The sequence below is a fragment of the Babylonia areolata genome, chromosome 10 (assembly GCF_041734735.1).
Source record: "Babylonia areolata isolate BAREFJ2019XMU chromosome 10, ASM4173473v1, whole genome shotgun sequence".
NCBI classification, from domain to species: domain Eukaryota; kingdom Metazoa; phylum Mollusca; class Gastropoda; order Neogastropoda; family Buccinidae; genus Babylonia; species Babylonia areolata.
In genome coordinates this window covers 25,050,592-25,065,591 of record NC_134885.1, presented here as the reverse complement: position 1 = coordinate 25,065,591, position 15,000 = coordinate 25,050,592, and the positions used below count along the sequence as shown (strand labels likewise).

Below are 15,000 nucleotides of genomic sequence, written 5' to 3'. Positions count from 1 at the left end.
ATTTCAGAATTCAAGGATCGCCTGATATGTATATTCCAACAAAATTGGCACGGTCATATGGAAGAGAATGAAAGTATACATGGTTTCTTTCTTTTAATAGTAATTTACAGCCTGAAAAATATCTGTACATCATAACACATAAATGGCACAGAGATATGCTAGCCAGATTTCGTACAAGGACACTTGGGTTGAATGCAAACAGAAAATGGTTCATATCAGGCACAGCAGAAACCAACACGTGCCCAGCATGCAAAACAAATTCTACCGAAGATGAATATCACTTTATGTTTGCATGTGAAGCGTACGAACCCATTAGACATAAATGTAACATGTTTGATGCGCCTGTTATCAGAAGGCAAAACGTGGTTGATGCGTTAATACTGATAATGACGAAATAATTAGATCCTTGGCAAAATACATTGCTGAAGCTAGTAACGCAAAAAAAAACACTTTTGATTTAAGTTTGAAAACATTCTGCTAATAGTTCACACAGATTATTTATTTCTTCTTAATGTGCTTGGTGGTTTACTTATTGAACAGTAACGATTACACTACCTTTTGATAAGGTGTCGGCCAATTTTGTATGCACGCTGAGAGACTGTTGTCTACATGTGTGGAGTAGTCTCTGAGACTTTTCTTTGTTTATGTTTAATGTTTGTTTTTCTTGGACAATACCCATGACATTGTGAACCCCATGTTATTAAGGCATGTGTGTTAATGACATTAAACAGTTTCAGGTTCAGTTTACACCATCCTCACCCCGGAAGACACAGACTGATGACGATAATGATGTTGGTGATGATGTGGCGGGTCCTGTTCAGAGCTGCACTGTTCCATCTTCATCTGGGGAAAGGAGGGTGAGTGTTGCACAACGTCATCACTACTGCTGCTGCTGCTGCTGCTGCTGCTGCTGCTGCTGCTTCTACCACTACTGCTGCTACTATTCTTGTTGTTGCTGCTGCTACTACTACTGCTGCTTCCACTACTGCCACAGCTGCTGCTGCTACAAGTACTTGTACTGCCGCTGCTGCTGATTCTATCGTTGTTGCTGCTGCTGCTGCTGCTTCCACTACTACTGCTGCTACGACTTTCGCAGCTTCTGCTGTTTCTGCTGAATGATATGGATATTTATATAGCGCTATCCTAGGTTGGAGACCGAGCTGTAAGCGCTTTCCAAACACGGGGTCATTTGCACAACAGCCAAGAGGCACCACCTGGGTGAAGCCGAGTGACGAATGCCATTGAGCGCTCATCATCTTCTTCTTCTTCTTTGCGTTCGACAGCTACGCAGTCAGGGTCGAAGTCCGAGGGATGCCACAAACTCGGACGTCCGGTGAAGATCGGCTGCCGTCCCCCAGAGCTTGGTGTTGAGGTCAGCACCCCCAGGCCAGGACTGCTGCCGCATCTTCTCATACAGGGGGCAGTCTTGGAGAATATGGGATGGGGTCTGGCTCAGCCTAGCCGCAATCACATAGGGATGTGGCTGCCACTCCAATCCTCTTCAGGTGTGCTCGGAGGCCACAGTGTCCTGTGCGAAGGCGGTAGATGGTAGTCTGGTGTCTTCTCTCCAGTGTCCTGATGGGATCTTGGTGTGCCTGGTAGCCTCCGTTCAGGGTGACCCAGCCTCTTCGGAATCTGCTGCGGAGGAGAGTTTTTGATTCCTCATATCATCATTCGTTTCCGGTGCCATTCAGTCAGGTTTCAGTCACACACACACACACACACACACACACACACACACACACACACACACACACACACACACACACATACACACAATCCGACATATAACATTTTACGTGTTTTGTTTATTCACCCCGCCGTGTAGGCAGCCATACTCCGCTTCGGTGGTGTGCATGCTGGGTATGTTCTTGTTTCCATAACCCACCGAATCTAAATATGGATTACAGGAACTTAAACGTGTATATACACACGAAGGGAGTCCAGGCACTAGCACTATGTTGACCTGGGAGATCGGAGAAATCTCCACCCTTTACCCACTATACGTGGTAACCGAGATTCGAACCCGGGACCCTCAAAATGAAAGTCAAACGCTTTAGCCACTGAGCTGCTGCTACTGCTTTCACCACCATCGCCATCATCATCTTCATCATCGTTATACTCATAGTCGTTTGTTGTGTGGTGTGGTGTGGTTTGGCGTGGTGTGGGCGTGTGTGTGTGTCTGTGTCTGTGTCTGTGTGTCTGTGTGTGTGTTGCGAATAATAACAGACACCACCTAAAATACATTAATACGGTCAAGGGGAAAAACCAACACAGGAAACAAATAGAATCATATCGTTTTTCATTTACGATGATGGAAGTGTTGATAATGATAATAATGATGATGACGACGACGACGACGACGAGGACGACGACGATGATGATAATGATAACGTCAATGACGACGACGAGGAGGAGGAGGACGACGACGACAATGATGATGATGATCATCGTCGTTGTCATAATGATCATGATGCTGCAAACACAACAAAACTATATCGAAAAGACAACAGCAAGAATAGTAAACTACTTTTTACACTAAACATGAATAGATAAATAAACATAATTAGCAAACATTGACAACGCCAGTTGTAATAATTACAGAAAAGGAAGAGATACAACACATGTCAAGTACAGAATTGTCATTTTGCCTATCAAAGCATGATATGATATTAAATAAGTGTTAGGTTTTTTTTTCCATTGTTTATAACTGGCCTTTTGAACTTGCATTTGAAGTTGAAAATTTTGTATGTTAGATTTCAAGGTCTGTAGTGACTCACAGTAAAAAGAGAGGCGGGGGGTGGGGGTGTGGGGTGTGGAGAGGTTGAAGGAGAAATAGAGGAGGTGAGTAGGTAGTGAAAGGGGGAAGTTAGGCTGAGTAAAGCCATTGTCTCCGGAAATGACGAATTGACATTGTTTGAATGTTTTCCTTATTTCCCCCTTTTATTTTCGAAGCCACACATCAGATTTGTATCTCTCTTCCCACTTGGAAAATGTCTTGTATATTATTTTGTTATGTTATACATTCGTATATTATCATTCCAACAAAATATTGTTTGGTTTTTTTTCGGGGGCTGGGGGGCATTAATTGACCCTCTGTGTGTGTGTGTGTGTGTGTGTGTGTGTGTGTGTGTGTGTGTGTGTGTGTGTGTGTGTGAAAATATGCGCGTGCGTGTTCTAAGACGATCGAATCCATACGTGTCTAAATCAGTTTGTTGTGAATTTACAACAAACCATTAAGATGAAGAGGGTAGATGTCAGTTTGATATCTGACTCTTGTGTTCATAAAACAACACAACACATCGGAACGACAGTAAAACAACATCGTCTTTTAGAAATATAAGGCAAAGAAACACAGAGAAAGAGACAGAGACACATACACAGACACGTAGACAGACTCAGAGAAAGAGATCGATTGATGGATTGATAGATGGATTGGTGGACTGATGGATGAATATGTGATTTGTGTGTGTGTGTGTGTGTGTGTGTGTGTGTGTGTGTGTGTGTTTTGTTTTGTTTTGTTGTTTTTCTTGTTTGTTTGTTTGGGTTTTTTTGTTTGTTTGTTTGTTTCTTTCTTTCTTTCTTTCTTTCTTTTTGCAGGAACACTCAAGGACACGGTGCATCGTGTAAGATAGGTAACATTGTTTTTCAATGTGTGTTTTCCCCATTTGGACACAGGCTTTTTTTTTCTATTGGATCTCTCTCTCTCTCTCTCTCTCTTGATGTAGATTAGCAAGGACAGATTGGAAGAGTGGGCCATGCCTAAAATCTTAATCCTTGAATAAAAAACGTTTGGAGTTCGGAGTTCTCTCTCTCTCTCTCTCTCTCTCTCTTCGTCTATGCCTGTCTATCTGTCTGTGTGTCTGTCTCTTTCTCTCTCTCTCCCGCTCTCTTCTTCTGCTCCTCTTCCTTTCTTCTTTTTCCATTTCTTCTTCTCCTCCTCCTCCTTCATCTTCTTCCCCTCCTTCTTCTTCTTGTTGTTAATCATTTCCTCCTCCTCCTCCTCAATTATTGTATATGTTGCAGTGCAATGTCATATCCATAGATTGTTTTGTTGAGCTTCCCCTTTGAATACTGTAATGAAGACGACTTCCCTCGTTTATATGTTTATGACTCGTCTCTACCCAGTGTCCGTTTGGTGTGGTAGTGAGTAATCTGCACTCCATCTTCATTTGTTGTATTACTTTTGTGTGTGTGTGTGTGTGTGTGTATTTTTGTCTGTGCGCTTAGAGTTGACTTAATCAATATTTTGCGCCTTATAAATATTATTATTAGTAGCAGTAGTGGTATTTTTTTTATATATTTATCTATTATTTTTTAATTATTTATTTTATTTATTTATTTATTTGTTTTTTTAATCTTATTATTATTATTATAGTCTTTTTCTTTTTTTTTCTTTTTTTTTCTCAAGGCCTGATTAAGCTCGTTGGGTTACGCTGCTGGTCAGACATCTGCTTGGCAGATGCGGTGTAGCGTATATTGATTTGATCGAACAGAGTGACGCCTCCTTGAGCTACTGATACTGATACTGTATTACTTCCCTATCTTTTGTTCTGTGCTGATAGTGAGTAATATGTACCTTGCCTTCAACTATTGTGTTACTTGATCATCATCAAGCAATAATAGCTTGTCTGTGTTGTACTTTTGACAAATGTGTGAATGAGCAGCTTTGAACCAAAAACACGCAAACAAACAAACCTGAACAAGATTATCCTGTTTCATCAAAAGATAACTGACCTGTTGCTGTGCAAACATTCTAAACAATACACTTAAAAGCTACTGATCATTTCCTGTAGCGATGCATTACTGGTCCATTTACTTGTTTTACTGTGGAGTGATAGCCTAGAGGTAACGCGTCCGCCTAGGAAGCAAGAGAATCTGAGCGCGCTGGTTCGAATCACGGCTCAGCCGCAAATATTTTCTCCCCATCCACTAGACATTGAGTGGTGGACTGGACGCTAGTCATTCGGATGAGACAACAAACCGAGGTCCCGTGTGCAGCATGCACTTAGCGCACGTAAAAGAACCCACGGCAACAAAAGGTTTGTTCCTGGCAAAATTCTGTAGAGAATTCCACTTCTATAGGAAAAACAAATAAAACTGCACGCAGGAAAAAATACAAAAAAATGTGTAGCGCTGTAGTATAGCGACGCGCTCTCCCTGGGTAGAGCAGCCCGAATTTCACACAGCGAAATCTGTTGTGATAAAAAGAAATACAAAATACAAACACAAATCACTTGATTGCTTGTCCTGTAGTTTGTGTAGTCCGATAATGAGTTCTCGACTCGGAGCGCTTTAGGTATCATGTTAATGATACTCTTTGAGTTGTACTTTTCTATAATGCTTCCATTGTGTTTTTAAATCCGTTAGTTGTATAGTACGTTTTATTGTACGCCCTGCTTCGAGAATAAAAAAAAAATGATATCATGCAAGAACACAAATATCTTATAACCACCACCACCATCCACCCCCCTCCCGCCATGTGCATTATCTTCTTGCAGCGCGCATGCAATGAGCAACATTTAAAAGTGTTGTTTTGTTGTTGTTGTTGTTGATTCTCTATCGTATATAAAGCCTTTCACTTTCTTCAAAGATACAATTACATTATTTGAAACAGTGTCGTATATAATTATATTCGTATATCATTCACCTCTATCACACACACACACACACACACACACACACACACACACACACACGATCGATTTATTGTCACACCAAACTGTGGATTCCAAAAACTAAATTTCTTCACAGGCTCAAAAGGTCCTTTATAAAGAAATACATGTGACAAAATAAAAAAGAAAGAAAGAAAGAAAAAAAAATACATGTGACAAAATAAAAAAGAAAGAAAGAAAATAAAAAAGAAAGAAAGAAAGAAAAAAGAAATACATGTGACAAAAGAAAAAAGAAAGAAAGAAAGAAAGAAAGAAAAAATCCTGTTCCGACCGGAGTATAATCCTGATGATTTCTTTATGCTGTGCCCCAAGTATCTTTAACCTGCGATATGTTTTCTTGATGTTGGGATCCAGGTAATCATATAATCATTATTAAGGATTTCTTTATGCTATGTTTCAGATCCTATTATAATGAATCGTTTCTTCCTTTTTCTCCCAGAAACCTGTGACTTTTCCACAGACTGCGCATGGACATTCTCTGGTGGCTGGATTTTCGGTGAGCATGAAAAAAAAAAGATTTTGGCCAGTTATAAAAAAAAAATGCAGATCCTGGGTATTTTGTGAACCTCCTGAACAATCTATGTAACAACTAAACCCACTTAGAACGAGTCTCCTAGTCATAGATAGTTTTTTTTGCCCAGTTCTTTTACTTTCCATTGTTGGACATACCAAAGGTAGGTTATTGTTGTTAAAAGAACTACGGTTCTAACAACTTTTTTTTCTGTGCGACAGTTGTTAGACTGATTTCCAGTGTGTGTGTGTGTGTGTGTGTGTGTGTGTGTGTGTGTGTGTGTGTGTGTGTGTGGAATTCATTTGCACAACTGTGAATAATGAGGTGTGATAGATGTGATAAATAATGAGGAGAAGAAGGAGAAGGAAAATAACAACAACGACGTCGACAACAACAACAACAACAGTTGTCAAGCTATTTGTACTATTTCTGTCCTTATCAAAAGTTACAGCAGTATAGTGATGATGGAGTAATGTGATGATGATGGAGGTGATGATGATGGAAATGATGATGATAACGATGAGGGTGGTGGTGGTGACAACGATGACGACGACAATGGCCATGATGGCAACGATGTTGATAAAAGTGACATCGATGACGACGACACGAGAAGCTGCAGTAAAAGAAACATCAAGTTCATCATCACACTCACCACCTATTAAACCTTTCCATTCACATCTTCGTCAGATAGATGACAGTGAGTTCAACAGACTAACAAGTCTCTCAAAACATATTCCAGATGGTTCTTACGCTCGGGTGCGGGGTGACAGCGCATATGGACATCTGGAAACAAGGCAGTCTTGCGCGGTGGCAGACGAACAGCACTGCCTTGTTTTCAAGTACTTGCTCTCCCATGGCCGCGACTCAATGGCTCCCAACGTGCTTCGTGTATGGCAGATGGAAGACAGTGGTCCTCAACATTTTCTGTGGAGTGCAGTGTCCGACAGTGAATCTGGCTGGCGCTCTGCCTACATCCCTATCAGGAAAGGGAAGAGTTTCAAGGTACGTGTGCTACGGCAGTCGGTTTTTTTTTGTTTTGTTTTGTTTTTTGTTTTGTTTTTTTTACCTGTCCTCCCCAACGAACGGACATGAGAAGTGTAAACTTTTCCCTGGGTTTCAAGTGGGCTGGAGTGACCATTTTCTGGGCTGCTTTTGACCTCAGCCACTCTTTCCCACTCTTCCTCCCCCACCCCCACCCCCCCTCTTCTCCCCCTGCCCCCCCCCCCCCCCCCCTCCCCCCCAGCCCCTGCCCCCTGTGCTAATCACATTTTGGGGGGTTAGTAGTTTAATCAATTCTGATTTTTGACACGCTTTCCTATTTCCTCATGGGAATGGACTTCTCAGGGTTTGTAAACTATACATAAGATTGGTGTTTATACTATGTCGCTTTGTTACTTGTGGTTACAAGAAAGGTGCGAGAGACAGAGAAGGGGGAGGTGAGAGAGAGAGAGAGAGAGAGAGAGAGAGAGAAAGAGTAGAGAGAGAGGCGATGCTGAAACAGACACAGACAGACATGTGGGAAGAATAAACAAAAAATATAAGCATACATTATTATTTTGTCCAGATCGAGATCACAGGATTTCGCAACACTGTCCCCTCGTCTTCGGTGATTGGTATCGAGGATCTTCAGTACCAACCACGACCCTGTCCCTCTCCCACCCCTACACCCACCACCACACCTTCCACCACCACCTCCACCACCACACCTTCCACCACCACCACCACCACCACCACACCTCCTACCACCTCCACCACCACCACACCTTCCACCACCACCACACCTTCCACCACCTCCACCACCACCACACCTCCCACCACCTCCACCACCACTCCTACTCCTACCACCACCACAAGAGCTGTACCGACGAGTGCCTTTTCAGGTAATGATGTAATAATGGTGATCTGCCGGTCTTCCGAGAGAGAGACAGACAGAGAGAAACAGACAGACAGACAGATGGAGAAAAGAGACGGACAAACAGAGAAACGAGGATAGACATTATAAAGTTTCCCCCAAAGGGAATTACGCAATACCACTATTACTACAACTACTACAACTTCATCTGCATTCGTTTTCCCTTTTTGATTTATGCTGTCTATTCACTGTAAGCTGGCTGATGTCATTATCATTATTTCTTTCATCGTCATTTCTCACGGTCGATATGTCATCGTCACGATGAAAACCACAGTATGGCAATGATGTGATGTTGCAAACGATAATGACTGTATTATTCAAAATAATGATAATGATACTGGGATAAAGATGACGATGACCACGACACTGATGATGATCATGATGATGATGATGACGTCGATAGCGGGGCTTGAGACGATGTTGATGCTGACGAAGATTAATAATGCCGCTACTGCTGATGATGATAATGAGGAGGAGGAGGAGGATGGGGATGAGCAGGAGGATTCTGCTTTTACGCCAGCAGCTGATGTTGAGGAAGGTGACAATGTGTATTATGGGGACAGTGTATCCTCTGCTGGTGACACTACTGACTGTAAGAGCGATGCGTGTGTCACTGGTGCCACTGTTATCGTGGGTAATGATTAACGTCTACGATAAGGTGATGACTGGTGCCATGGGTAATGATTAACGTCTCCGATAGGGTGATGACTGGTGCCATGGGTAATGATTAACGTCTACGATAAGGTGATGACTGGTGCCATGGGTAATGATTAACGTCTATGATAAAGTGATGACTGGTGCCATGGGTAATGGTTAACGTCTACGATAGGGTGATGACTGGTATCGTGGGTAATGATTAACGTATTCGATAAAGTGATGACTGGTGCCATGGGTAATGATTAACGTCTACGATAAAGTGATGACTGGTCCCATGGGTAATGGTTAACGTCTACGATAAAGTGATGACTGGTGCCGTGGGTAATGATTAACGTCTACGATAAGGTGGTGTCTGGTGCCATGGGTAATGATTAACGTCTACGATAAAGTGATGACTGGTCCCATGGGTAATGGTTAACGTCTACGATAAAGTGATGACTGGTGCCGTGGGTAATGATTAACGTCTACGATAGTGATGACTGGTGCCATGGGTAATGATTAACGTCTACGATAAAGTGATGACTGGTGCCATGGGTAATGATTAATTTCTACGATAAAGTGATGACTGGTGCCATGGGTAATGATTAACGTCTACGATAAAGTGATGACTGGTGCCGTGGGTAATGATTAACGTCTACGATAAGGTGATGACTGGTGCCATGGGTAATGATTAACGTCTACGATAAAATAATGACTGGTGCCATGGGTAATGATTAACGTCTACGATAGGGTGATGACTGGTGCCATGAGTAATGATTAACGTCTACCATAAGGTGGTGACTGGTGCCATGGGTAATGATTAACGTCTACCATAAGGTGGTGACTGGTGCCATGGGTAATGATTAACGTCTACGATTAAATAATGACTGTTGCCGTGGGTAATAATTAACGTCTACGATAAAGTGATGACTGGTGCCGTGGGTAATGATTAACGTCTACGATAAGGTGATGACTGGTGCCGTGAGTAATGATTAACGTCTACGATAAGTAGTGACTGTTGCCGTGGGTAATTATTAACGTCTACGATAAGGTGATGACTGGTGCCGTGGGTAATGATTAACGACTACGATTAAATAATGACTGTTGCCGTGGGTAATGATTAACGTCTACGATAAGAAGATGACTCGTGCTATGAATAATGATTAACATCTACGATAAGATGATGACTGGTGTCATGGGTAATGATTAATTTCTACGATAAGGTGATGACTGGTGCCATGGGTAACGATTAACGTCTATGATAAAGTGATGACTGGTGCCATAGGTAATGATTAACGTCTACGATAAAATGATGACTGGTGCCATAGGTAATGATTAACGTCTACGATAGTGATGACTGGTGCCATGGGTAATGATTAACGTCTACGATAAAATAATGACTGGTGATAAGGGTAATGATTAACGTCTACGATAAGATAATGACTGGTGCCTTGGTTATGATTAACGTCTACGATAAGCTGAAGATAAGATGATGCCTGTGTGTGATGACACAGGTGAGGAAGATGACGCCTCTGGAAACCAGCTATATCTTGTCATCGGGCTGGTCATCGCTGCTGTCGTTACCATCGCCAATGGGGTGGTCCTGTGTTACTGCAGAAAGCAAAGAAGCGTCCAGCTGAGGTATGTCGTTACCATCATCATCATCATCATCATCATCATCATCATCATCTTCACCATCATCATCATTATCTTCACCTTCATCATCATCATCTTCAACATCATTATGATCATTTCCATCTTCATCATAGCCAGCACCATCATCATCATCATTATCCCTGCTACCACCACCATCATCATCATCATAACCACCACCACTGTCATCATCGTTATCATCATTAGTAGTAGTAGTAGTAGTAGTAGTAGTAGTATTCTGTATCAGACCCATCGCGCGCACGCCTCTGTGTATGTGTGCGCGAATGTATGTGTATGTGCGGGGGAAGGGGGTTGAGAGTACGGGTATAATTATGTGTATGTTTGTGCGTGTGTGTGAAGGTCTACTCGGGCATAAGACCGAAATGAACTGAAAGCGCGTTAGATGTATGTTTCCCGTAGAAAATATTCGTTGTATTTTGTCTGTCTGCTCATTGCCTCAATTCTTATATACCTTCAACCCCATTCTTGTTACCGCGGTTCTCACAGATTGAGGGACAACGCCATCAACGATCACTATGACTACATATCAGCTGATGGGAACATCATTCATCTACATGGAGGTAAGACTGAAGACTTCAGTGCACTCGTGGTCCTGTTTGACTGTCTGTTTCGACTTTCATGTGTTTTGTTGTTGTTGTTGTTGCGTGCTGTGACTAAAAGAGAGAAAAAGGAGGAGAGAGAGGGGCGGAGGGGGGGTGGGGGGGGGCAAGAGAGAGAACGGAGGTAGGAGAGAGGGAGAGAGAAGAGAAGGAGAGAGAGAGAACTCAGAACATTTTTTATTCAAGGATTAAGAGAGAGAGAGACAGAGACAGAGAGAGAGAGATCGAAGGGAGGGGAGAAAAAGAGAGATAGAAGGGAGGGATAGGAGAGGAGAGAGAGAGAGAGGCTGGGGGTGGGGAAAAGAGAGGAGAGAGGGGGAGAGGGAAGAGATATGTAGGGTGGAGAGAGAGAGAGAGGGAGGGAGGGAGACAGACAAAGGCACATAGGGACAGAGAGAGAGAGAGGGAGGGAGGGAGACAGACAAAGACACATAGGGACAGAGAGAGAGAGGGAGGGAGGGAGACAGACAAAGACACATAGGGACAGAGAGAGAGAGAGGGAGGGAGGGAGACAGACAAAGACACATAGGGACAGAGAGAGAGAGAGGGAGGGAGGGAGACAGACAAAGACAACACAGACAAAGACACATAGGGACAGAGACCGTGCACTCATATGCATACGGTATCGTTCCCTCATAATCATTTTGTGTGCAGCCCCAGCAGCCTCGCCCGCCGCCACAGCCAGACCTCTTCCAGAGATACATCACTTCCACACTGTTGACGAGCTCAGCACCCCTACCATCTCCTCCACTTCCTCCACCACCGCCACCTTCCCCTCTACCATTCCCAATCCCTCCCACCTCTCCCCCACCCTCCTCAACATCCCTGCATCCAGCGCCCCTTCCGCCCTAGCCGTTCGTGCTGGAATGTCGGAGCCCGGGTCTTCTGCCTCGTCTGGAACCGAAGATGAAGACCTTTGCGACAGAGATGACGAGCTTCGCACTACCACCACCACCACCACCACCACAGCTTCTGCCAAGCTTGATCCCACCTGCCTCACCCCCACCCTCACCACCTCCACTACCATCCCTATCATCTCCGATCCTACTTACCTCACCCCCACCCTCACCAACGTCACCGCAGCAATACTCAGTCCCACCAATGTCCCCCTAACCTCCACCACCACCACCACCCCTACAATTCCTATTCCCAACTTCCTCACCCCCACCCTCACCACCATCACTACAACAATCCTAAACCCCACCTATGTCGCCCTAACCCCCACCACCACCACCACCACCACCACCCCTACAATTCCTATTCCCGACTTCCTCACCCCCACCCTCACCACCATCACTACAACAATCCGCAACCCCACCTATGTCACCCTAACCACCACCACCACTCCTGCCATCCCCATTACCACCTACCTCACCACCCCCACCACCACCACCACTCCTGCCATCCCCATTACCACCTACCTCACCACCCCCACCACCACCACCACTCCTGCCATCCCCATTACCACCTACCTCACCACCCCCACCACCACCACCACCACTCCTGCCATCCCCATTACCACCTACCTCACCACCACCACTCCTGCCATCCCCATTACCACCTACCTCACCACCCCCACCACCACCACCACTCCTGCCATCCCCATTACCACCTACCTCACCACCCCCACCACCACCACCACTCCTGCCATCCCCATTACCACCTACCTCACCACCCCCACCACCACCACCACTCCTGCCATCCCCATTACCACCTACCTCACCACCCCCACCACCACCACCACTCCTGCCATCCCCATTACCACCTACCTCACCACCCCCACCACCAACACCACTCCTGCCATCCCCATTACCACCTACCTCACCACCCCCACCACCACCACCACTCCTGCCATCCCCATTACCACCTACCTCACCACCACCCCCACCACCACCACCACTCCTGCCATCCCCATTACCACCTACCTCACCACCACCACCACCACCACCCCCACCCCCACTCCTGCCATCCCCATTACCACCTACCTCACCACCCCCACCACCACCACCACTCCTGCCATCCCCATTACCACCTACCTCACCACCCCCACCACCACCACCACTCCTGCCATCCCCATTACCACCTACCTCACCACCACCACCCCCACCACCACTCCTGCCATCCCCATTACCACCTACCTCACCACCACCATCACTCCTGCCATCTCCAATCCCACCTAAATAATCACCACCGCCAACCTTACCATCACCACACCTACCATCCCCAATTATGTTTATACGTAGAATGTATGAGGTATGAAAGATCTGCAATCAGAACAGTGGACAATCGTAAGTTTGTGCTCCTGCACTCATATTGAATGAATATCATCTCTGTCACGTATCCATGCATCTCACAGTCTGGCTCTGTTGCTCTGCGTGACCCTTAGTCAACCTGAGACCAGTAATACGATCAGATGTAAAGGTTTACAACGCCACCGTTCGATCTTCCAGTTCGATACTGTGTCAGTCAGAGCTGGAACAGATGAAATCAATGTGCTTAATGTCGTAAAGATCCTGCTGTGTCAGATCATGTTGTTCAGCAATTGTATCACTGGAACTTTTAATTCTCTTACCTTAACTCTCTCCATACGAACGGCGAAAGAGACGACGTTAACAGCGTTTCATCCCAATTACCATCATCAAAATGTTGCAAGCGGAACGCTCTTATACTGAAGAGGTGAATGTTGACAAAGAATACCACAGTTCTGACGACGGAAGCTAAAGGTTGGGTCATTCAGACACCCACTGGACATCCGAGGGGTCTGTGTAGAGGAGAAGAGAGGACTGGCCGTACTGAGTGAGTTAAACAGGTCTTTGGTTTGGACGGTACTGCCATCCATTGTTATGAATGAGGCATGATGGTGTATCACCTGGCACTGACAACTGTGCTGTAACTGGCTCCAGTGCACAAAACTCTGATATCAATACACATTTCTCACAGCGACGGAATTTCTAATCTGCGGTGACGCCAAACTTGGATTTACGTCATACCGACTACGTGTATGGATGACGTCAATATATCTTTCAGTCTGATTCATACGATTTTCCCCGATACGCCTGTTTCTGTCACACACACACACACACACCACCACCACCACCACCACCACCATCAATGCCACCACTCCTACCAACCCCAATCCCATCTAAGCCACCCTCACCCTCACCACCACCACCCCTACCAACCCCCATCCCATCTAAGCCACCCTCACCCTCACCACCACCACCCCTACCAACCCCAATCCCATCAAAGCCACCCTCACCCTCACCATCACCACCCCTACCAACCCCCATCCCATCAAAGCCACCCTCACCCTCACCACCACCACCCCTACCAACACTCATCCCATCTACCTCACCTCCATTCCCACCAGCAGCATCTCCTAGCCACCCCATCTTTTCGTGGCGAGATACAGAAACCTGGGACATCTCTGCTTATTCCGGAGGGTAGTTATCACATTAACAAGGACTAGAACTCTTCCCCCACCACCAGCACTGCAGCCCCCACACCATCAGCAAGAGCAGGTCTAAACAGTCAAGTCCAAACCAGTTTCAGTTCGCACACGTCTTCTCAACAGTAGACCGACGTTCTCGTTGCCGAAAGACCGGTGTTAACCAACCTCAGGGAAAGAAGACTACATCACGTTCTCACTCCACCATGGACAAACACGCACCACCACCCCCACACCCCACCCACCCCTAAAAATGAAATTAAACAAGAACAAAATAAATAAATAAATATGAATATAAAAAAACTGCCTCAAAATTAGGAAAACTTTTGCATAACCGTCTTGAATCTGTGGCGAACAGTGAGGTTCGTGCCGGACACAAGTCTGAAACCACTCAACTGCAAGAAAACTGCAAGCCATTGTTGTTCCGTCATGGACTGAACCCCTAACTGCCGCCACCACCACCACCACCACCACCACAACAACAACAACAGGACGATCAGCTGTGTAAAACCATCTTAAATCTGTAGCAGACAGAGAGGTCCACA

General features: G+C 45.2%; 1 protein-coding gene across 1 annotated transcript in view; it reads left to right on the top strand.

Annotated features, from left to right (window-relative positions):
• LOC143286318 (uncharacterized) overlaps window positions 1-13,187 on the top strand; it is a 15,647-nt gene extending 2,460 nt beyond the window's left edge. The window contains exons 2-9 of the mRNA XM_076593858.1: window positions 732-857; window positions 3,601-3,635; window positions 6,115-6,171; window positions 6,926-7,188; window positions 7,751-8,066; window positions 10,249-10,375; window positions 10,895-10,968; window positions 11,662-13,187. Coding sequence (XP_076449973.1) covers window positions 778-857; window positions 3,601-3,635; window positions 6,115-6,171; window positions 6,926-7,188; window positions 7,751-8,066; window positions 10,249-10,375; window positions 10,895-10,968; window positions 11,662-13,187 — 2,478 coding nt within the window. The 5' untranslated portion in view covers window positions 732-777. The remainder of the gene's footprint in view (window positions 1-731; window positions 858-3,600; window positions 3,636-6,114; window positions 6,172-6,925; window positions 7,189-7,750; window positions 8,067-10,248; window positions 10,376-10,894; window positions 10,969-11,661) is intronic.
• Window positions 13,188-15,000: the final 1,813 nt, after the last annotated feature.